At 45.0% G+C, this 25,417-nt stretch overlaps 2 protein-coding genes across 2 annotated transcripts in view; both read left to right on the top strand.

Annotated features, from left to right (window-relative positions):
* The window catches only part of LOC119387312 (histone deacetylase 6-like), a 132,939-nt gene that overhangs the window by 54,384 nt on the left and 53,138 nt on the right, over positions 1–25,417 (top strand). The gene's annotated exons all lie outside the window — the stretch shown is intronic.
* LOC119387310 (acetyl-coenzyme A synthetase) lies at positions 471–25,417 on the top strand (the record flags this gene model as incomplete). Its single annotated transcript, XM_037654660.2, is given in 6 exon segments — positions 471–1,110; positions 16,305–16,396; positions 17,023–17,126; positions 21,103–21,175; positions 24,173–24,248; positions 25,312–25,417. Coding segments are annotated over 6 exon segments (792 nt in total), but the record flags the coding sequence as incomplete, so codon positions are not given.

Below are 25,417 nucleotides of genomic sequence, written 5' to 3'. Positions count from 1 at the left end.
ATGACCGGGAGGGTGTGCGACCGCGCGACACAAGCGGTCCGTGCCGTACGCGTATATACAACCTACCCCGCGCGCCGACGATGCGCCCGACGTCAGATGACGACATTCGCCGCCGGATCTCTGTTAATATTCCCCTCGTTTTGCGATTGTTTCCTCCCTCGACAAACAAGGCGTACCGCGTTCGGCTGCGCAGTGCCGCCCGCGCCTGACCGCCGCAGCTGATGCCGCCGCGCGCGCACGGCACCGGTGTGTGACATTCGCATTCCTCTCCCTCGAGCAGCGTTCGAGCCGCTTCCCTTCCCCTTAACCTCCTCGCTCAACACCCGCCCGTCACTCATCTCTTCTCTCCTCCCTCGTCTCCTCCTCGCGAGCTGCTTGACTGCAGCAGCAGCAGTCGCGTACAGAGTGCAGCGAAAAATAAAGAAGAAGGAAACAGCCTTTTCGGCGTTGTTTTTCTTTCCAACTCCCAGTGAGCGCCTATCTGCGACCAGCCGCGCCAGTGGCCAACGAGCGCGCACGCACACACCTTCCTCCCTCACCCTCGGTACGCCACAAGGGCCCGTTCTTTATCACGGCGCGAAATCCAACACCGGCTTGATTCAGGTCCGGCCAGCGCCGAAGCAGTCTCGGTGTGCTGCGCAGCCGTACACAGCAACCCTCACTGGGGGACCCGGGGGTCTATCGTCCTCGTTGTCACAGCAAGAGTTCCGCGGTGGGCGATCGTGCCCCGACCCGAGACCGTGCAACGGCAGCGCCAACCGCGTAGACCATGAGCATACACGGTCCTCAAGACCAGCAGCGCCAGGATGGCGACGAGCCCTCGGTGCACGAACACCGCGAGAACCACCGGTACCACGTGTCGTCGATGGCGCAATACGAGCGTATGTACCGCGAGTCCGTCGACGACCCGGCCGCCTTCTGGGGCAAGCTGGCCCAGAGGCTCGACTGGAAAGTGCCGCCTAGCCCCGATCGTTTTCTGGCCTACAACTTCGACCCCCGTGCCGGACCCGTGCGTGTCATGTGGATGCAGGGAGGCATCACCAACGCCTGCTACAACGCCCTCGACCGTCACGTTCTGGCAGGACGAGGGGACAAGGTGGCCTACTACTGGTAAGCGAGCACCGGATACTCTGCTTTTCTCGGCTCTCAACCGCCGACTAAGCGAAAGTTCTGAGGAAAATTCGTATAATCGAGATGTTCGCAGTAATGAAGGGCCGATTGAATGTTGTCGTCACGCATAATGTCTACAAATCGTGAAGATTATTCACATTACGCGCAGGTCTCGTGATTGCTTCGACGACAGCTTTCGGCATATCCAACGCTGCACGTCAGATAGGGCTAACCTTATGGAGGACTTCGATTTAGTGTTGAATGTTTCTAGGATCCCTCGACTTCTGAACGAAGGAACAAGAGCTTTTTTCCTATTCTGCCTCATCGGGATGTGATCGCCTCGGTTAGGATTCGAACTGGCGACCTTGTCTTAGTTATACTGGCTTCCCCACGCGAAGCAGACGTGAGTAAGCCGTCAGCTGTGAAGTCGGCGCGATTACGATGACCAGTCGTGGACAGATGATGCAAGTTTTAGACTGTGTATTGGGACAGTCCGATCTAGTGAAGCCTACATTCCCGTACGTGTACAAATGTAACACAACCACAATTATATCATTTCATTTCGTCCTTTTTGGGAGTACCGACGGTTCGCAGATATTTCGTTTCCTATATGGCTGTCGCAAAGTCTCTCGTAAGATGCGATAAATGGGCATCAACATCAATCCACTAGTCGGTGATGTAGTTCTGGACGGTGCCCTTGCGGGCTCATGGTATGCCAGTTGACTTTTCGCGAGCGAGGAAGATGCAAACATTTGTGGCGCATAATTCACAGCTCAGTCACAGCTGCTAGTCTACTTACAAAACAGGGTTTTAAACTTCCGTTTCTTTTCTCCTTTGCAGTAGCTGCAGTGCTACTGAAGCATAGACTCTATCAAAATTCATACGCCAAGGACTTATTTATTTATTTATTTATTTAGTTAGTTAGTTAATTAGTTAATAATTATTAATAAATAATTATAGTTTACTGAATAACAGGACTGAGGTAAAAGTAGCAATAATTATTCGATAAGTGAATATAGCAACGCCTTGCTTTCAGCTATTAAATGTAACCTGAGGCATGTCAACAACGCGCATTTTATCTAATAAAAACGGGTTTCTTACCTTGAGGAGGAGAAGGAGGGACTAAAGCCATTCGACTCACGTGATGTGCGAGGACATTCTACGTCAGGGATGTGAGAAACACACGACCCAAACGCAAAATCATACAAACACACGCAAGAACATACATAAACGTTACTTGACTTCCCTGTTACCCCCCCCCCCCTTCCGGCGAGTAACATTTCTCGCTACGCCAGTGAAAGGAACCTACAGAAGGAAGGCCGTCCACATGCTTGAGTGAAAGATCTTGCATCTCCGGGGGGTACAGCTAAAGCCTCCAGCAAGGAGACTTCACACCCGTTTCCTATACGCACCTGAGATACACTGTTTCTCCACGTACGTACTGTAAATAGCCCTGTGGTACTGCGAGAGGCGCTCTCGCGGATCAAGTGTCGACCTCCATCGCCAGGCTGAATTCACCTGTAACTACGCAACACATCATCGCGTCACGAGGATACGAGAAGAAGACGAGTTTCTGTGTTACGCGCCGAGCACTTGCCTCTTGGCGAATACGGGTGATGTCTGTAGAGACTTGTGCAATGGGGTCGTGTGGTAACGATGTCGGGTAATGCCGGACGGTAGAAGTAAAGCCATACACGCAAAAAGAAAAAAAAATGTTTGGCTGAAGGTTTCATTCTAAACCACAGTGTCGACAAAGCGAAAAAAAACAGAAACATGATGATAGTGGAGCGATTCGTTATCAACTTCCTGCATCTGCAGTGTGTATTAAGGTGACACATGAAAGAAAATACGACACACACGGATAGATACGTAGCGCTTACCTATCTCTTCGTGTGTGTCGTATTTCTTTTATGTGTCGCTCTAATACATGCTGCAGTTATGAAACACGAACTCGCCCGAACAACAACCCTTCAAAGTTTCCGCAAACTGGCGGGGAACCGTATATAGTCACAGTAGCTCGCATGAAAACTGGATGTCGAAAGCATCTATTTAGCGAACGGAATGCTGACGCAGAATGCGAAATCGAAGCACACGAGGGAGGCGTAAACAGCGGGAAACACTGTGACAGTGCAAACAGTCGAGTCACCTTTATTTGCATGATATCATTTTGTATTTAAAACTCCGAGACGTTCACCAAACTCAAAATCACAACACTAATCTACTGCTCACCAGTGTAGTCCGATAAACCAAAGTCGGAGTTACTCTAAGAAAAAATGGCGTATTGGAGCAGTACAATGTAGCAATACAATAGATGGAGCAGTGCAATAGCAGCTTTTACGACTTCATCATACGTGCATCCTCCTTTCTAATCTTATCTATGTTACTTCCTCAAAGCCTTCCCCAACGTCGAGTAGAAGGCCATAAGCATCTATCTATCTATCTATCTATCTATCTATCTAGCTTCTATCTTATCTATCTATCTATCTATCTATCTATCTATCATCTATCTATCTATCTATCTATCTATCTATCTATCTATCTATCTATCTATCTATCTATCTATCTATCTATCTATCTATCTATCTATCTATCTATCTATCTATCTATCTATCTATCTATCTATCTATCTATCTATCTATCTATCTATCTATCTATCTATCTATCTATCTATCTATCTATCTATCTATCTATCTATCTAATGGTTGCAATTTCAAAATCGCCACAGCGATACCAAGAGATTTTCACGGGAATGGAGGCGAAAATGTTTGAGGCCCGTGTAATGAAATTTAGGTGCACGTTAAAAAGAACCCCAGGTGGTCGAAATTTCCGGAGCCCTCCACTACGGCGTCCCTCATAATTATATCGTGGTTTAGATATTATTATTATTGTTAGATCGTCACGGGAAGTGCACCGACAGAGAAATTATAACATATTTGCAAGAACACTAACATTATACACACTGTAGGCAACGTTGCCAACTGTAAAAGCATGCATAAAATCAGAAAAAAAAAAGAAAAATAGAAGCAACTTATTTAAGTCCAGTAGTTCGATGACGAAATTGACGTACCTCCTGAAACTGCATTTACATAACGTTTCCACAATTTATTCTACTCTTCTGTAATGCCCATAGAAATGAGGAAAAGTCGTGTGGAACTTCAGTTAATCAGTTAACACATTGCAACTTCATGTTATTGTTGCATACTTTGGTGACAGTGCCAGCACTAGTGCACCGCGCTAATGAATTCTATATAGAATGTACTTTAATGAAGGAAGATATTCAGCATATTCTGCACGGCATCATACAAAGTTGCACTCTGCCAGCATTCACAATTTAACACATGAAGATGAAGCCCAGGTGTCCAAAAAAGCGCTCGGTTTAATAAATGACATGTTTTGGTTGGAGACTCACAGGGTCCCTTATGCATTCGCCTAAGACGACCCGAAGGCGAGTGCCATAAGATGTGGCTATTTCATCATCATCACTATCGTATCTTGAGAGGTCACGTGATAAGCTGCATACTTTGTTGACGCTGTGGCCGATGATGAGGAATTATTGCTCAGCCCTTTGTAATGGGTTGGCAGTTTTCAACCACCAACTCCTCAGTCAATTCACGTGGTGTGACACGGTGGGATTCTACGCTTTTGCCGCACAATATTACATCTTTTAACGCGACTCCTGGCCGGACATGACGACTGTATAGGGCCTCTTTCCCAAGCGGTTTCAAGCACTGCCGTGGCGCTGTTGTGGAATATTTGACTGCCGCGCAGAATACCTGGGTTCGATTCCGGCTCGGTCGCTGGTTTTATTTGCCTGGTTTCTATAAAGGGTCACGCGAGTTTTTGCACCGCATGCCGAGTTCTTCAAAGCCAGCGTCTGCTGAGGCAATGAAGGCTTTCGTTTTAGTTATTGGACCTATAAAAAAAGCCATGACGTTAACGCTTAGCGGATACTGATAGAGCTGATTAGCGCACCATATTCAGGGCTAAAATAGAACAAAAGATGTACCAGTGAAGTCGTAGGAAATGAAATTAATCATGTGAAACTGTAATGAAAATGAAATATAAGCTAGAAGATAACATTGAAAACAAACCTCAGTTAGGAAAGTGGTTGCGCATAGCGAAACACGAGTGCGACGGAAGACGCACTGTACACACACATGCGCCTACCTTCTTTTGTCCTCGTGTTTTCCTGCGCTCAACCACCCTCGATCGACATGTACTGACACGCCCACGTCGCTTATTCATTGGCAAGCTTGTAGACTCTCACGGAGATGCTCGTAGACGCGTGTTTAAAGGTCGCTATAGCAATTGCTGATGTTTTTCAGGTTGTATAGTGAACCGCAATGAACCGACAAGCCCGAAATTTCCACTATCGTGAGGCTAACGTTCGTTGGGACAGGCTAATGTTGAGAAACTGCTGCCTAATGTGCACGCGACAGTTCCCTTAAAAAAAAAAAGAAAACTGGGGAACCTACGCACTAGCGGGGCGAAGACTGAAGAAGCAGCGGAGCTGATGGCCTTCTCCTCCTCATCCTCACACACTTTTCCTAACCCTCACATCCCTTTCAGAAGCCCTTGATATACTATACTATACTATACTATACTATACTATACTATACTATACTATACTATACTATACTATACAAGGCTATATGCTAGGTTTGCCTTCTCCCCTCCTCCTTTTCCACCTCTTCACCCTCGCATCACCCTTTCTCGCCCTCACTTACCTTCCCCTACCCCTTGGTGTACTATACTACACATGGCTATGCTATACTAAGAGCTGCTTGGCACATACTTCTCTTTCCCACCCTTTTGCTATACTTTACAAGGCTAGCTATGCTTTACCCTTTCCCCTCATTCTTTCCTTCCTCCTCAACCTCACTTCCCTTTCCGACCTCCTTGCTATACTATACTATGAATGGCTATGCTATGCTAGGAGCTGCTTGGCAAATGCCCGCTTGCTGTGGCGCATGCCCACCCAGTTTTGTGCGGACGATCCCGGAGTTTTGCCAAGCTTAAACAGCTCCGCTCTTAAAAAGATTCCGGGAATTTTTTCCCCATTGATTCTAAACACACGCTGACGTATTTTCTCTAGTTCGTTCGGGTCTCGGTCAATCCCCCTGAGAAGGAATGCGTCACTTGTGGCGAGGACTACAGCAACACAGCGTCTCGCTACGCAGTGTTCCTGTACGGTGTCTCGTAACAGGAATGAGATACGGGCGTGCAGTAGCTATTTCTCGCCGGATACATTCGTTTCACGGAAGGCCTCCTTCTCCGCTCCTCCTCCGCTCCCTTTATAGATGATGTCCCTTACAACCGTACCGCGTTTCGGCTCGTAAAACAACCGAATCCTAAAAAAAAAAGAAAAGTGAAAAAAAGGGAAAAATCTGCAGCCACCGCTGTGGTCCAGTGGTTATGAGGCTTGACTGCTGACCCAAAGGTCGCGGGTTCGAATTCCGGCCGCTGCGGTCGCACTTTGATGGAGGGGAAATGCTAGAGGCCCGTGTGCTTAGATTTAGGTGGTCGAAATTTACGGAGCCCTCCACTACGACATTCCTCATAATCATATCGTGTTTCAAGGACGTAAAACCCCAAAAATTCCAACAATTGTTATCGAAATTATTTTATTTCACAAATATGCGCTCCGGTTGTCATTATGGGCTAGCTCAGACGCGTGTGTGGATTGATGATGATTGAAAACATTTATTGAAAACAAAAGAAAGGTTCGGAGTCCCTATTCCGGGACCCCATTGTTATCTGTCGCTAGCTTAGCCCTTCGGACCAAGGCCTTTTGGGCCTGAAGATCCGAGCAGCTGAGCAGGGCCGCCTCCCACTCCTCTCGAGTTGGGTTAGGGTTGGGGGGAAGAGCTGAGTTGAGCTGGCAGGCCCAAACCATGTGGTAGGTGTCAGCCACCTCCCCACAGTACTTGCACTTGCCAGTGAAGGAAGAATCGAAGTGTTTCAAGATTGCCGGGCACAATAAAGTGTTAGTGAAAAGTCGTAGCAAGATGCGTTCATTAGCCTTGCCCAGCCCCTTTGCAGGAGGTGGGTATTGACGATGCCTATCTCTGTAATGCCCCACGCGAGTCGGTTATGATACATTGAGATCGGGGATCAGAGGCAGCTAGGGCAATAGCTACTTCTGCGGAGGAACGTAAAGGAAAGCAGGTGTCCTGTCTTAAATGGGCGGTCATGGCATGACTCAGTGATATCTGTATAGAGCTATGTGCGCTCGGAGAAACGTCAGAGAAACCTCATCGGTGCGACGTGCGCCCTTCTTGTAGGGTACTTGTTTTCTTTTCTTTTTCTCTTTTTCAGTTGTCACGAAACGTTGACGCTGCTGTTCGCAAGCGAGCGCGGTATTCTACAGAGCAAAAGCTGTACAACGGCAGGCAAGCACACACTGAACCAGCAAAGGCCCATTCGGCTTCGCTTCTAGGCGAACTTTTGAAATGCCACACGCCGCCAATCGCGCACGGTTTTGATAGAACCGTAGCTGGCTTTTCTGGCCTCAGCATAAAGCTATAATGAAGCGCAAGACTTGAAAAGAAGCTTGCTCTTTTTCTGAAGGCAAGCGAGTTTCTCAGTGAACGCTAAAAGCGCGCTTATAAGCCACAAAAAATGAAATAAAACAAACGAGCAAATAGTAAATAAACAAATGGCATCGGTGCAGCGCAAATCGTAGAACTGCGCAGAGAATTCCGAACGTGAACACTCTGAGCCAAACATGAGCCTGGAAAATTGCATGCGCAAGTGTCAATCAATCAATCAATCAATCAATCAATCAAGTAAGCAAGCAAGCAATCAAGCAATCAATCTGCAAGCGCGATGCCCTACCCCTTTGTATAAATTGAAGAGGCCCTTGAGCGAAATGCTGAATCTGTTTGGACCAATAAGTAATCGAACAACTTTATCGCCGTTAATTTCGCGATCATAGGCTCATAATTAGTAGAGAAAATAAAGGTAAAGGTAAATTTTGCGCATGAACACCCGCACTTGAACGTCGCTCTGGCGCCACGCGAATATCACAGCGTTTCTTTTTTTCTCTCCTCCGTAGTCTTATCATATTGGATAAATAAAATTGTCCTGAACTTGCAACTTTAAGTATTTTGCACCCTGAGAACACACCAAGACATATGTAAGCCCTATAGCAGACGCCGTCAAAATCTATGACGTCATGGCAAGTTCTTAAGGTAACTTCAAGGCGGCGTCGCAGCACGTATCTATATGCGTATTGTGCGCGCCTTCCTGGTTTACCGCGAGTCTCTTCGCAGCAGAAGTGTTGTTTTTGGTATTGGAGAATGGTAATTTAGTAATACAACAAAAATCGTTTTTTTTTTTCTTTAGGGCACCGTTAACTCAGTTATTTAGTTTTACGCTTTCCACATGTTTTCAGCAGGTTGTATACGTGTAGCATTGTAATACAAAAAGTATGAAAAACTTGGCAGAATTGTTCGACCACATTCGAACTCCTCATTTTTCTTTTGCGAGGAGGAGGCTCAGGAGGGAGTGGGGAGAAGGTGGTGAACTAATTTCGGCAAAGCGGAACACTGGACGTGAATGATACGCTATACTATGACATTAGATAGGCAAGCTATGTGATTTCTTCATCTATTGACATGATCAGATAGGTGAGACCGGCGCGTTCACGTGCTCTGACTAATGATTTTCCCTGGGTAGACAGAAACGAAAGATAAGAAATGTCAGAAAATATGACTACACAGCACGAGCACTCAGTATAAAGACGTAAGGTTACGTAAGGTTAAAGGTTATATATATATATATATATATATATATATATATATATATATATATATATATATATATATATATATATATATATATATATATATATATATATATATATATATATATATATATATATATATATATATATATATATATATATATATATATATATATATATATGCACGCACATACATAGACGGTATTGTTGCCCTGCATAAACGTGCGCTAGCTTTTAATGAAATATGTCACTCTCACAGATGAGATGAGCAAATCGGGCAGCGATCGAAGGACTTCGCAGTGCGAGGTCAGCAAATATGCAGGATATATTGCATGCCAAGGACACGGCAAGATTACTCGAAAACCGACAATTCCACGAAACATAGAGGAGTCCGTCGCCCCCAAAAAACCTTGTGGGAGAAAATGTAGTACCATCTATATTTGAGTCGTGTGCACGACTTTAGAGGCATTGCTCCAGGCCAGTGTTGCGGAGTTGCCACTCCGGAATTGGAATGACTCCGGAATCATTCCACATTTTCGCGACCCCGGAATGGAATGAGAATGGAATGGGGACAACGCTTGGAGGAATGGAATGGGAATGGAATTACGTCTTTTTCGAAAATAGAGCACGTTTTCGTCTACGCACTGTTTTTCAAACTTCAAACATTAGTAAGCCAGAGCCTCAAATTTAACAATAAAACAGTATTTGAAAAATGATTTGGCTGATTACAACCATGGTACATTTATAAGCAACGCACCTACTACAGTTCTGACCATTAACCTAATCTTTTCTCCATATTCACGACCGCTCCAGACGCGCGGCAAAACTGATTAGGCTTCTTGCACACTACTTTCGTCAGCGTAAAAATACGCTATGTCGTCATTATAGCATTAGCACATTTAAGCTTAAACAATATTAAAACATCACCATTTGTTCAAACATACTGACCATGCAAATACTATACGTAGCAGGGAGAACTGCCCGTATGGGAATTATTAGGGTGGCTGTACTGCACGAGAATACTATTTCTGGACCTTGGTCACGTGTTTTGCGTACTTTTGCAAATCTTAATGCATCTGATGACGGCAGCTTTATGGGGCGTTCATTCTTAACTCGATAAAACTATCAAGATGCATTTCCTACGTTGAAGAATTACAGGAATGGAATTGAACTGCACGGCCATTCCCGGAGTGGGAATGGGCCGGCCAAGTTTTTTCATTCCGAGGAATTGAAAGGAATGGGATTGCGGCAAGTTCTAGTTCCCCGGAATGGAAAGGTGTTCTTCTCAAATAGTCCAGGTCTTCAGTGAGTGCCCCCCCCCCCCCCCAAAAAAAAAATCCTGGTTTGGGCCTGGGTTGCTCTTAGCGGCGCACGCGTATTTCCATCTTCGTCAAGCGTACGATCGCGATCAATGTGAGTTGGAACACGGAAGTTCAAAACGAAGTGGCGCATATAAGCTGCACTTCTTTCTGGAAAGAATAGAATCGTCAAGTCTGTACAGGTTGTGTCCAGACTTATATTAGGCGTGATGACACGTATGAATAGCAAGCATTATCTAAGACCTCGCCTTCGTCATTTTCGGAGAGTATAATATTACTGACCGAAGAGGTCGCTTACAAACAGCGGAACCGCTGATGCTATGATTGCGCTCTGATGCATCAACACTCGTATAAATACGGAGAGTGCAGTGTTGATGAGAACAGCTGTCACGAGTGAGGTACTTCCAAAATTCTGGACCAGTAATTGTGCCCTCGATAGACAGGAAATTATGAAGTCACACACTCCCTTATGTATTTGCCTAAGACGACTGGAAGGCGAAAGCCATCGTCTCTTTTCTCCTCTCAGTCGATCGTATTGATCCCACCCGAAAGCTTTCCGCACTCATTGTGGTTTGGCACTGCCGCCGGAATCGGAGGAATCGGAAGCCTTCTGCGCCTCACGTGTTTTGCAGTGCCTCCGTGCAGGCCCGTAGGCAGAAATTTTTTTCGATGGGGGGGGGGGGGGGCACTTGCTGAAAACCTTGTCTATTTGAGAAAAACACCTATTTTCATTATTTATTTTTGGTAAAAACACCTACCCGACCAAGATTTCGGGGGAAAGGGAGTCCGGGCCCCTAGCCCCCTATTCGGCTACGGGCGTGCCTTCGTGATCGGCCCACCTTTTAACAGGCGACCATGTCACGGGATGACGTCATGCGACATTACGTGATGTGACGTCACAAATGTTGGCGACCTGTGACGTCATAACACGAAGATCATTTCTGCATCTCTCGTGTTTACGCCGCCTACGTCGACGACCACTTTTCGCGTTTGATGAAGCCTCTGAGGATTTCATTTTCAAAGAAAAAGTGGAAATCTTGTTTGATACCCCACAGTTAAAAGACAACCAAGACGAGAGGTTGAGGTTTACAAAATACAGGTCTCGTAGATACCTTCACCTGCTGATGCTAATGTTGCAGCTGAAGCAAAATACAGTGTTATCAAACAAGAAAGTAACCCGATTCTGTTAAAAAGAAACACTTAAAGGCGACGCACTAATTATTGCGCAATTTTCGTTGGGCAACGTCGCTACTCTACATACGGTGTTGAAAAAAATAAAAAAACAGATCTCCACGTGCGCGCGCTGCATTACGATGGCAGTCTACGAAGAGCGGACCCGAGCTCGGGAGCGTGCGTTACGCCCAGCGAAGCAGATACAAGTATCTAAACGCTCGCTGATAACAGTCCTCACGACAGGCCGTCCGCTTAACTCTTTCTTGTAAGAAAAAGGTCCAGAGCAGGCGACAGCATGAAATAAGCAACAAAGCGCAGATGCTAAATGAGCATAAAAAAAGGAGGGATTATCAAAAGCGGAGAAGAAACATTCTGTTCTTGTTCGTTCTTCGCTTAGCGCGTCGTCGCGCGAGGAAGTGAGGAGGTCGAATCAAGAGGCGTTGACCGGTCCGTCCTTATCTCCGCGACGCGCGCCGGATATCTGCGCGGGGAAAGCTCCCTTGACGGTCAAGGCGACCGTTGACACTCGATGCTGCCGGATTCCGAGGCAAGCAGTATACACTTGCTTCGCCAAGCGAATGGCCACGCCGTCACAACAAAGGAGTCTCCTCCGAAAACGTGCGCAGCGGCGCGACAATATTGAGGCGTCCACCACAGAGAGTCTATAAACAGCGTGCTTATGTATTAAGGCGCAAGCCTTAGATGCCTCATCAAACGCGAGAATTGGCCGTCGGCGTCGACCGTCGTCCCGCGGCGTCGGCGTCAACACGAGTGATGCAAAAAAAAAAAATCAGCATCACGTGATGACGTCCCCATATGACACCACATTACGGCAGAATTTGTGACGTCATCATGAAGCCGCTATGACGTCACACAACGTGACCTCAAATGATGACTTCATCACATTACATTGTCGCTTGGTCAACGGTGGGCCGATCACTGCGGCATGGCAAAACCAGGTGAGCTGCAGAAAGGTTGCAATGCCTCCGATCCTAGAGGCAGTGCGAAACCCCGTTAGGTGCAGAAAGTTCTCGGAGGGGGGGTTGGGAGGATCGATACATCGATTGAGAAGTAGAGGAAGATGGATTTCGCCTTCGAGTCGCCTTAGCCGAATGTATAAGGGACCCAGCGAGTTTCCTATGCAGGAGTGGCAACCTGTCCGTGGCGACAATTCTTTTGCCACACGAGTATATCTTTCGCTCCTTTCTCTTGTCTTGTTGTGCCGCTTATCGCAGCTTGGTGACACGAACTACGCGCAGCGTTACGCGTGCGGAAGCGGGTAATAGCACCAGAGCCCCTGTATATTCCGGTCAAGCTGATAACCAAGGATCCGTTGCATGTTCTTCGCCCCAGTGTGCGGAGTGTTTACCATCAGTTCGGGGCTTGTTACGTGACTGGGCAGTGTGAAAACACTATAGTGTCTCGGGACGAAGCCAGCACTGGAGCTATTTCCAAATTCAAGCGAAATAATGCATTTGCTGCATCCCCGATAACATGTGACGCCCAGGCGTCATTTGTTATATATATGAATGCTCCCCAAGTTACGATAATCTCGTGGCCAAGAAATATAAGCGTAGCCTCACCGATTGTCAGCAGAGAAGATCTGGCGCTGCCCTCGAATGAAATGCTTGTTTTTGACTCTGTCCATGCGTTATGATCTCACTGCAGGTTTTTTTACTTTCTCCCTCTCTTCCATAACCTTAATTTTTTTGTCTGCGTGGAGCAAAACAGCAAACAACACATTGTGATCAGGAGACCCTCCTTATCTATCTATCTATCTATCTATCTATCTATCTATCTATCTATCTATCTATCTATCTATCTATCTATCTATCTATCTATCTATCTATCTATCTATCTATCTATCTATCTATCTATCTATCTATCTATCTATCTATCTATCTATCTATCTATCTATCTATCTATCTATCTATCTATCTATCTATCTATCTATCTATCTATCTATCTATCTATCTATCTATCTATCTATCTATCTATCTATCTATCTATCTATCTATCTATCTATCTGTCTGTCTGTCTGTCTGTCTGTCTGTCTATCTATCTATCTATCTATCTATCTATCTATCTATCATCTATCTATCTATCTATCTATCTATCTATCTATCTATCTATCTATCTATCTATCTATCTGTCTGTCTGTCTGTCTGTCTGTCTGTCTGTCTGTCTGTCTGTCTATCTATCTATCTATCTATCTATCTATCTATCTATCTATCTATCTATCTATCTATCTATCTATCTATCTATCTATCTATCTATCTATCTATTGACTGATGATGCCAACAAGCTGCCGCTTATTATCACCTCGTTAAGGAAATGCGATCGAAGTGAATAGGTTTTAATGATTAAAAACATTTCAAGTTTATCGAAAGAACGAAAACAAATTGTTGCCATTTACAGATGCCATTAAACTCTGGAAAATGGTTATAGTGCATGGTTGAGTACTGGATCCGGCAAGAAAATAGAGGGTGTTGAACACTACCGCAAAGAAAACTTTAGGGTTGTTCAATCGTCTAACAACGGCTGCATGCTGTGGACTAGTGAAGGGTTAAAAAAATATTCCAGAGTCTGTGCTCAGTGTTTAGTCTTCGAAGTTGTCGGCTTGCTTACTAAAGCCCGTGGGCTAGACTCTAAATCAGAACCCGCATAAAGTTTTAGCTATATGACCAGGTAAATATATCAGAATGAGGTTTCCTGGAAGACGTACGCAAGTTGCTGCACAATACGTTACAGCAAAGGTCTCAAACTGACCTCAGCTAGCAGGCTGCAACCCCGAAATTTAGTACCGCAAGGGCCGGGATAGTGAAGATGGTTGAAGTGAGAGGAGTGGGGAGTGGGGAGCAGCTTGGACAAAATGTCACTTAGCGTTGCCATTTTTTCTGAACGGGATTCGACGTCAGTTTCGAGAAACATATCGATACTGACCTCCCCAATGACTACGGGCGATTCCGAATTATAGAGGTTTTGTTCAACGTTGCTTTCAACTCATAGTGACTGCATTTGGTGCCTCACGAAAAAAAAAAATGTTTGACACGAATCTCGTCTCTCGAGCTTTCTCGAACAAAGCATTAGTAATTGCAGTGGAAAAGAAAATAATGCGAGTATCATTTAGCCATAAGTCCCAAAATATTCCTTGTGAAGCCGCGGGCCGCTAACGAAAGGTCCGCGGGCCACATGTGTTTTTTTTTAAACAGAGGATACCTGGGTCATATGTCGACAGGAATGATGATGTTGATAAACGAGTCAAAGATAAAAGCGTTTAATGCGCTCTAGAGGTTGTGCAAGCAGGATTAAGGTGCCTCGGACAGGTTGGCCGACGTTTCGATATGTGGACCTATCTTTGTCAAGGGCGTCTTGTCATCCATGACGCGTTAGCTTTAAAAGGGATAGTCGTTGACGTCAAGTCACGTGTTGTCACTATCGGTACCTGCTATTTTAAATGGAAGAAACTGGAAAGGAAAGGAGCATGGCCAATTTGCATATGCTCCCACCGTTATACACAACATAAATGTTTAAATATCATCACTGAAACGTAACGTATGCGATCAATGTATCGTGTCCCCGTTGGGCTGCTGTCCCGATACTTGAAGGCAAAGAAAGAAAGAAATCAGGAAAAAGATGGTGAAGGATAGCTGTGCCATCTAAACTAACAGGTGGTCTTGAAGCTTCTTAAGAAATTGTCTGCCACTTCTACGCTTGAGCAATATCCAAAGCCTTAAATGAGAGCTTTTATTACAATACACGCTTTTAAAATGTTTCGTCCACGGCGGACTGATAAATTAATAATAACAAGGAATCAATAATTCTGTCCTCGTCGCATTGCTTACGTAACAAAAGCAACGACCTGAGCCATGCCTTTCTGGATTGCGTCAAAGCGAACTGGAAAAGTGAGGATGAGAAAAGCCTGGTGAGTGAGCAGTGAAAAAAAAATGAACATAAAAAATCAAGCAGAATCTCATTCGGTGAGGGCAATACGCTTGAAATTAAGATGACAAGTTGCTCAGTTACTTTCTTTTTATGGTTTTGTATGTTTGTTCAGTTTAATTGCTACTCTGATTTTTGTGTTGCTTTATCTTACCGGGCCTGCTGACCTCTGTAATGCTGAAATTCCCGGAGGGTAAAAATACATCTTAGAAAATATAATACAAATAACAAGTCGCGCTGAAGCGCGTGGCCTTGACGACAGACTAAGTTTTTCACTGCGAGCATGATATCAAGTAATTCTCCTCGCGTCATGCTTCCGTGGTGCAGCTTCTTTTTTGACCTGTTTGTTTGCTAGTGCGTTTTCCAGTAGGCGTACTGCAACATCTGGTGAAACCTTCTGAAACCTTGAAATCACGAGTCTGATACTCGCATTACATCGGCTACATGCAGCTTGAAGATGATATCAACCCGCTACAGAAGTTTTATTTTATCGTCTTCCTCCTCACCCACCTTCTTCCTCTTCTGATCCCGAAGCCTTGTTTCTTCTATCTCACAGCAATTAAAAAAGAAGTTCAGCGTTTGTATATGAACACCACAATATGGACGCCTCAATATCTTTGACGCGATCTTTGATAGCTAGAAACGCGAATGCTGACGTCAACTTTTTACGCAACGCTCTATAAGTGCTTTCATAAAGTATTCTTAACCCGCTAAAACTGGTTCAGGCAGTGCACATTGCGCCCATCGTCTTCAGTATCAGTAGGCGTAAAACGGTAGATAAATCTTTAGATAAATCTAGATAAATCTTTCCAGTATAGGTTGAGTTCAATCGAATACATATTGTTTGGGCATTCACTGTAACAGCGATTCTATCTGACAAGGATCATGGATCATCGATTAGTTGCTAGAAGCAGCTGCAGGGCGTGAAGAAGCATACGTTGCTTTATGATTCGCCATATACTCGTAGGAAATATGTTTGCTTGTTTGTCTACAAACATTCCGTTTTATTCCAGGGAAGGCAACAACCCTTTGGACAAGAAGACCATAACTTACGGGCAACTGCTGGATGATGTCTGCAGATTCGCCAATGTTCTCAAGGCGAAAGGTGCGAGGCGAACTCTGGTCTTCATGTACACATGACGTGAATGGTGTTGCGTCCTTTAGTTTACATTACACGCCGCGTACATTTGTAGAATATTGAAGTAACCAGGAAAGATCGATAACTTCAGTTCTTATCAAAGACAGTATCGTCACTAGTGCTTTTGATCAATGTGCGGAGAAAGCTAGCGTACTTCTTTGACAAAGTGATAAGGGCTACGTTTGTCTGCGATCCTTAGGCTGATTGCGGGCTGTTTAAGAAAGTTCTTGCGGTATGCCCAAGTTTCAGCAATTTGGCATTAATAAAAAAAAAACATATGTGCACTGGCCATAAAGAGTTCCGAAGTCCTCTGGGTATAGTGAGTACCAACAAATCCTTGTATATGTACTTACATAAAGAAAATACGGCAATGATATCAACCAGCTAAATATCAAGCGCAATTCTTAGAAGCCTAAATAGACGCCGAGGATACTGTAGAACAGTGGAGCCGTGGAAAACATTGAGGATGTTGATATCGAATATGTCACTGAAGAACCACTGAACATGTATACACATGAATGAGACAGTACGTGGTTAAGTATAGTTAGGCGAACAGTTGAAGGTTTCCTCATATCGTGTCACACTGTTTGCAGGAGTGTGCGAAGGCCATTTGGTCACCATCTACCTCCCCATGGTACCCGAACTGGTGGTCGCTATGTTGGCATGCGCCAGGCTTGGAGCCGTGCACACTGTGGTTGTGAGTATACTGTATACTGTTGTAGCAGACAGAAGAAATAGTAGAGACGGAAAGGCAGGGAGCTTAACCAGTTCAGGACAACCGGTTTGCTACCCTACACATGGGAAAAAGGTGGGGGAGATTTAAAGGTGGAGGGGAAAGAAAGAGGGGGAGGGAAATGGGATTGAGGGTCTGCATATTGCCACACACGTTCCTTCTTTTTATGATTCATCTTACCAGCCCATTACACGTGTAACTGCTGCCCGCATGTTTGCGAATATTCCGCATTATTTTAAGATCTTCTGTTAGGCTTGAGCGCGCAAACGCAAGCCGCTGAGTTTGTTCTAGAACTAACGCAGCCACCAGCAATAAGGCTCGAAGGTTCGATGCCGCATGTATAAATGCCGACGCGCCTTACAGCAGATCAGATTATCGACGACCGACGCTATCAGTGTACAGCGTGTATAGCTTGTAGTTTGACTTCTCGTTTACCGGGCACGAGTTCGCCCAAATAAAAAAGTTTCGTCTTAAACTCGCCGACTGTTGCCTTCTCCAACGTCACGACCACTTGACAATATGCACGAGGCACCCCCAGCTTTCGACAACCATGTCAGGTCGGCATAGAACGAAACCGGAAGCTGCAGACACATCGGGACCAGAAAAGACAATAAGCACATTCAGATATGCCCTTCGTTTTCCATCATATTTTCAGTCGTATGAAGTTTTTCCATTGCACCGATCGAAATTCGAGCCGAGGTCCCGTCAAGCTTGCTAGCCATTCGCTCCACTAAAAGGAAAATAATTTTTGATTAACTCTAGTTCACCGGGCATCATGACATGTGATATTAGCATACATTCAAAGTTGTCAGGAGGGTTAAATTACCAATTTCGAAGAATGATTTGCTGCTCAAAGCATGGTACGCCAAGAGGTCTTTATTAAAAATAATTATTTACACCCTTATCTTACATATGTGTCACTGTGCACCCCCCCCCCCCTTTTTTTTTGTAACTCAGATATCCTTTTCTTTCCCGTATTCTTCACTGATAACTGAAACAGATGCTTAACTTTCAAGTTACCTTGCTTGAATGATAAGCTTTATTTAGTAAATGCATATATGTTTGTCTGAAAAAGGCGAAGTGGCGGGAGGCTTGGCTTATTCGGCGCGAAACCTCTGGTTTCATTACCAATGTTCTTTGGAGGGTTGTAACTAAAACATAAAGAAAACGCTGTCCTTAGTATCCATTAATTATTTACGAGAAGTCGCGAGTAAAAAAAAAAAGGACAGTGAGAAAGAGATATAGATAGAGAAGCGGGGATGAATTTTGTATCTCCAAGCGGCTCTTGCTGTCGGCGCTGACGTCATATTGAGAGACGTATAGATTTTTAATGCGAATAGAGGTTGCGCCGTGGAGCGCGTTGCAGCCGTGAAAACGTTATAAATCTCCTTTCACGACATAACAGTGTTTGAAACAGTGATGTTTAAGAAGTACGTCACAAGACTCCTGGCAAGAAGAATACGGTAAAGGGCGCCAGTCGCATCTTTCCTTTTAAACCCACGACAGCACGACACGCTTTGTATAAGGATACAGGCAGGCGAGCCGGCTGCGATAGTCGTGACCCTTGCGGCTGTTGTTTGTTGTATTATGTTTCGCTTGCGCTACGTTCGCTGGCACGCGCGTCATTGTACGCGGTCCGTAGAACGTGGTTCATTATCATGAGAGTCTCGTTCGTTTTGGCTTCGAGAAGCTGGAAGCGTTCCTCGGCCGTACCAGATTGCAGCTATAGAAAACAAGGCCTCGAAGCACTGCAAGCGCGGCATAAGCTATAGCTGTGGCGGGTAAACGTTACCGTGGGGTAGATGAAGAACAAAAAGTGCAAAGAAGGCAACGAGAAGCTGCGCTGGATACAGCACGTGTACAACAGCCGTTCGAAATTCGTCTATATTTCGTAAAAAAAAATAAGGAAAAGGATAACGATAAAGATTGGAAGAGAGATTGAAGCGCGTGTACAGCGAGAAAAATACTGCCTTGTGTACACTGGAAAGCACGATAAACTAGGTATTAGGTTTAGCCTGACATATGTTACTCTATAAAGCGAAGTGTACCAGTGAACATGAGCTTCACCACGCACGTGAGGCGACGTACATCGTCGTGCATAATTACCATTGCTGAGCATTTCGTCACAGCGGAGATGAACGAAAGTTGTTCAATTACTCCAATTTCGCGTTAGCTGGGAGCACAGTGAGAGCAACAATGTGCGCCTTATGTGTAGCATTATGCGTATAGTTTAAATATAAAGAATTCAGGTGTTTCGTATAGCCACTCTAGAAGCCTGCGCGTAGGTGTGTATCGTTAGGCGCGTCGTGTAGCTTGAATGCAGCTTTAATCACGTGCAGGTTGTTCCAGGGTACTGTCACAAGGGCATAAACATTCTGTTAATCTATCTGTCAAGCAGGGGCGTAGCCAGGGGGGGGGGGTTCAAAACCCTCCGAAAAATTTCAGTTTTGCTTGCGTATATATTACACGCGCACATACAAACGCACGCACGAACATGCATAAAGTATGGTACCCCCCCCCCCCCCCCCACCGAAAAAAAATTCTGGTTACGCCCCTGCTGTCAAGTGCCACATCGACTCCTCTCTTGCGTGGAAACCCTGTCTCCTTGGCCACGGAACTAATGTTTGTTCTTCAGTAACGTTTGCTGGTAGGCTCGTAGGTGATGGGTAGTTCATAGGTATAACACCATAAACGTAGCAAGAAACCTGGGAACACACAGGGCAGAATGCTGTTCTGCAATTTGGGAGCACTCTGTCCTGTGTCTTAGTTTCTTATTACGTTCGTGCTGTGATTCTGTGAACTAATTCTTCTTGTTGCGGCTGTTAAAATAATAATAATAGACGGCGCCGACCTTTCCTCATTTCTTGCTTGGCAGATGTGCATCACACAACGTGACAACTTCAAGCAAAGCATGTAAACAAAAACAGCTTATTCAGGGTCTAAGTGTATTGATATAACCTTGTCGAAGTCAAATACGAGTATGTTATACGAGTTTATTCAATCTGAAAGACAATTTTCACGAAGCACGCATCTGCTCAGTGACCCCTTTGAAACAAACGGAGAGTGTTCTCTGGGGTAATATCGTAATGTACGAGCAAGTCATTGATTCTCCGAAAAATATTGTAAGCAAAGCGCTCTATTCCCTCTCAGAGGAATACTCAGCAAACTACAGCAGCGAAATTTTCGTTCGATGATGCTCTGGTGTCGCGTTTTCGACACAGTTGCGCTTACACCTTACTCCTTACACCTTTAACACCTTTAACTTACACCTTTAACAGCCAAGCTCTTCTTGGTGGAGCCTTTCATGTCCGGTATGCGCGGTAACGCTTGTGGGCATCATAAACGGGTATTCGCCACGGACATTGGGTAAAAACCACTACTCACCACCACTGGTCCACTAAAAATGAAGGCAACAGTTAGCCCAACAAACGGGTATTTGCCACAGAAATCTGTGCGGCCTATGTGAAAACTATCGTAATCATAAACGCGTGTGTGCCACAGAAATTGGGCAAATCCCACTGCACACAACTTCCACTAAAAATGAAGAAGGCAACAGTTAGCCCTACAAATGGCGTGCGCGTTACCATAGTCACACCACTGTCACGTGATACTCTGTGGTTATAAAAGGTGGTGGCTATACTATCACCCCAAAGCTTAACAAATATTAGTGTTTAATAAAGAGGAGTGATACAACATATCGGAGCATTTTAAGTGAATGCTTCTTTGTAAACCTGCGTATAAGAGTGGTATAGTCAAGATGCAATAAAACCATACTACCACCTCAAAGCTTAAAAAAGAGCGTTTAATAAAGAGCAGTGTTGCAACATGTATGAGAGGCTTGCAAAACATAGAAATGCGTTAGTTTGACGAAGGGAAGGCCACCATCTTGGCTGTTTTATCGGTGTCCGCGAAGCTGGTTGAGTTTTTCCCTTGCTCTCAGTTTGCAGGTTACTCCGCCGAGTCACTTGCACAGAGGATTTACGACACCCAGTCGAGAATACTAGTCACTGCCGGTGAGTGGTGTTCGCTTCACCCTTCCTGTCGATAAAAGCCTCTTGTGTTTCTGGCCTATCATTATCTTCCCTTTATGAACATAGTGACCATTCAAGAAAGCCATCATGTTTAATTTACATGGTAAAGAAATGATTCCACGGACAAAACGTCGTTCAAATTATGCCCACCGTACGAAAATATCAAACGAAAAAGGCAGCTCATTAACGAGCGCTTCTTTCCGTTACAGCTGCGAGTGTAAAAAAAAGCTGGATGAAACAGAGTGCCCTATATCACCGACACAAAGTTTATTCTCAGCGTGTTTCCGTTCGACAACATTGACCTCAACTATGTTGCATTCTCACAGCTGGTGTGCAGCGCAGGTCTATAGCCGCACGAGCCGAACACCCGATATTAAAAATGCAGGAGGGTGAATAAACATTCTATTTGAAATACCGGAATGAAGGTTTCGCGGGTGATTGATCTATTCGATGGCCTTACAGGCTCGATCGGCTGCGAACGGCCTGGTGCAAGGTTGCACGCTGGCGTCGCAGGTACTGCCGGAAGCGGGGCTATCACGCGCGTGCGCAGAGCGCTCTCTGCGCACGCGCGTGATAGTCCACAACGAGGGAGTTCTATGCTGTGAAACTCCCTTGTTGATGCGTGACAAAGATGGAAGTTCGTTCTTTAATGTGACCGTCACTGAGCTTACATTGCGCAGGCTCTATCGCACTCCTGCAATAAACGGGAAAAAAGGGCAAGGAAACGAAGGAGAAAAATGTGTGATTTGCTCTGTACTCCGCATATCCTAAAAAAAAGAAAAAAAGAGTATGCGCTACTTTTTTCGGTAAGTCCCGACTTGTCACGTATATGACTCTCTTTAAAGAGACACGTTAACTCTCTTTTGACTCCCCTAGCAGAGTATAAAGATCTCCAAAGAGAGTTTACATGTCTATTTAAAGAGAGTCATATACGTGGCCAGCAAGGACACACAAAATAGAGTAAAATTACTCTTTTTTTTTCTTACATTGTACGGAGACGAAGGAAGGTGGTGTAAAGAAAAACAAGAGAGAGCAGATTACGGTAAATTGCGCTAAGCTATTAGAGGTGGTATGCCATCTCGCGGGTCGGTCAGTATACGGCGCTGGCAGAAGAAGCAGGCATCTGGCCTCTGCCCTGACGTTCTTCGTTCTTGCGTATTTCGTGGTCACATTTGTCCCAACGTGGGAGTAGCCGGGTGGCGCGAGGCAACCTCTGCGTCTGCACTGGACTCTTAATAAAGTTGTACTCTCTCTTTGTCACGTACAACAAGTGCAGACTACTCATATGATCATTTTCTAATTTCCCATATGATATCACTTTAACCTTAGTCTCGTGCCACGGTGTCTGACAGCGTGAAGTAGAACTCGGCTCTTGTTACTGCTGAGGTATTTCATAGCAACGCAAGCAAGGAACACTGACGTCGCAAGACAAAAATACGCGCGAACGGCGCAGATTGTGTCTTCCTGTGTCCGTGTTCCTGATTGTGCTATTAAACTCTTCATTACGATGTCCACTTTACACTCTACATTACGATGTCATACTAAAAAAACCCACATTGCGAGTCTTCGATGTCTGAGCCATACTTCGCGAGAGATAGAGAGAGAGAGAGACCGCACTTGGTGTCTTGTAAACGCTGGGGCTGGGTGTCACAACCAATCTTGAATCGCGATTTATTTCAATAGCGCCACGTATTTTCGGTATCTATAGGTAACACTGCAACAGTTTTTCGTTCAGTGGCGCGATCTTGTACGAATTCCAAATAAGCACGGAGGCGTGGCGTTACATCCAGCCGCACGTCAATGACCAATGTGAACCGCGATAGACGTCACGGCCCTGCATTGACCAATCGCGTGCGGCTGGATGTAACGGACCGCCTCCGCCCGTTTTAAGAACGCGTACAAAATCGCGCCACTGCAGAAAGCCTGCATTAGGGCGTACCGTTATCTTTGAAACGTCGCTTCTAGTGCACCCGTCTACGGGAACTGCGTTGCAAGCCAGGCCGATCGATCGATCAATCAATCAATCGATCAATCAATCAATCAATCAATCAATCAATCAATCAATCAATCAATCAATCAATCAATCAATCAATTTTATCTCGAACATAATAGTTGGGGGTCATCCCAGACGGAAAGCGGCGAGTTGCAGCTTGAAGGTGCTGGGGGCTCGTACAAAAGGCAGAATACACATACATATATAGTCGACATAAGCATGGCACGGTATTCCAAAACACTCTACCTTAAACCACACAATGTCACGAAACTCTACACGAAACCAATGAAGCCTCGTACGTTTTCCTAGCAGGGCATAACCTCTTTCGATTCAGCATATCGGACTCGCTCCCAACTAAGCGTTTTGCCGACAGACGGGTAGTGATGCTATGCGTCTCGGGGGAGCTTAGTATAGAGGCATCCACTAAGCTCTCTTTTTCCGTCGAGCCTTACGTGAGCACTCTTATTTCTTTTTTGTTTATCAATGTATCGTTCAAAGCAGGAAGCACGTAATACAGGCTGACAAGTACTACCCGCCTCGAGGTATGCGTGCCTCTTTTCATTGGGCCGCCTCTTCTTGAGGCCTGCTCAAAGAAACATGTATCACGGCGGCACATAATTTAGCAACAGTCGGCTACTTCCTCCGACCACCACCGAGATGCATCTAGCAAACAAGGAAAGCAATTAATAAAACGCCGACAGGGGCGTCCTCCAAACCATACGGAAACGAACTCCACGTGGCCAGGATGACTGCCAAACGAACGGCGACCAGAGAGAGAGAATCGTTTTAGCGCTTTTTCTTTACAACTTCCCTACTCAGCTTTCTGCATCTGTTTTCTGTCCTTCTTTTTTCGTTCTTATCCTAGTCAACGCTGTAGCTTTGACGTGATGATAACCCGAGGTAAACATAGTAGTAAGGCAAGCAGCGTAGCCTCGTTAGTATGTACGATAATATCCCTCCTTGCTTTTTTTTTTCTTTCCTAACAGATGGAAGCTGGAGAGGCAAGAAGCTCATTCTGCTCAAGCCGATCGCTGACGAAGCGATTGAACTGTGCCGACAGAAGTACGACGTAACTCTTGTTTTTTCCTTCTTTCTTTTCTCTCTTTTTTTTTGTGCTACGTAACGGCACAGCCTTGATTCACGTTCAGGAAAATATGGGCGTAAGGACGTAGACCTTCGAAACCAGCGTTCTGTGTGCGTAATTTCGAAGGGAGAGAAGAAATGAAAAAAAGCGCTGACTGGGTTGGCTCAACGTCAATACTCTACGGCCGATATTTGACGAGAGCTAACGCTCTCTTACCATGCGACACTAAATGAGCACCTGTTCAGATTGACCATACACGTGTTTTGCATAACACAAAAGCGCTTGCGATTCGCTCTCTACGGAATTAGCTCAACGTTCCTTTTTTTTTTTCTTTGTGCAATTACTCAGTGCTTGTCCCACGAACTTCTTTAGGTGTAGCGACGCGGAGACTGGTCCAGCGATTGTTTCCACGGGCGCACCATAGAAAGTACTCTTCCCAAAGTTAGGCACGAAAATTCATTCCATGATATGGTACAAATATATGTTACGAAATAAACTGAATAGAGACAACCATGATAATTTATCCGGAAAGCGTCCGGTGCCCCAATTTTTATTTTGCTTCGATATCAGGGCACTTGGACATTGACGCTGCATTTGGGCTATGATTAAAATAACAAATGTTCTTTAGTGTCCTCACGAGATCATTAAAGTATTTCTTCGGACTCGATTCAATAGAAAGAAGAATGTAAAACACACGTTTTCAGTGTTCAATGGAAACATTCAGAATGTATGTGACGATTAAGGAACCAACTACTGCTATTTCGGTTTATGCGGATGTATTTTATTCCTCTTCTTTCTTTCTTTCTTTCTTTCTTTCTTTCTTTCTCTCTTCTTTCTTTCTTTCTTTCTTTCTTTTCTTTCTCTTTCTTTCTTTCTTTCTTAATGACATATCTTAGTTGTGACCGTGTTCGTTTTGAGTATGCATACGTGCCTATTGGTATCGTTGATGCGCAGGATAGGTCTTTGCTCTGCAGTTGGTGTCAGGTTGTTGTTGTCGTTGTTGTTGTTGTAGTTGTTGTTAATGACGATGATGATTCGCAGGAAACATGCCGTCGAATCGTGCATCGTGCTCCGGCACCTTCTGTCGAGCGATCTTCGTTCGGGAGGTAACCTACTCAACGGCTATTCGAAAGAATCCTTCGAAATT

Source organism: Rhipicephalus sanguineus, chromosome 3, assembly GCF_013339695.2.
Source record: "Rhipicephalus sanguineus isolate Rsan-2018 chromosome 3, BIME_Rsan_1.4, whole genome shotgun sequence".
Lineage (NCBI taxonomy): Eukaryota > Metazoa > Arthropoda > Arachnida > Ixodida > Ixodidae > Rhipicephalus > Rhipicephalus sanguineus.
This window is presented reverse-complemented; position numbering and strand designations above follow the sequence as displayed.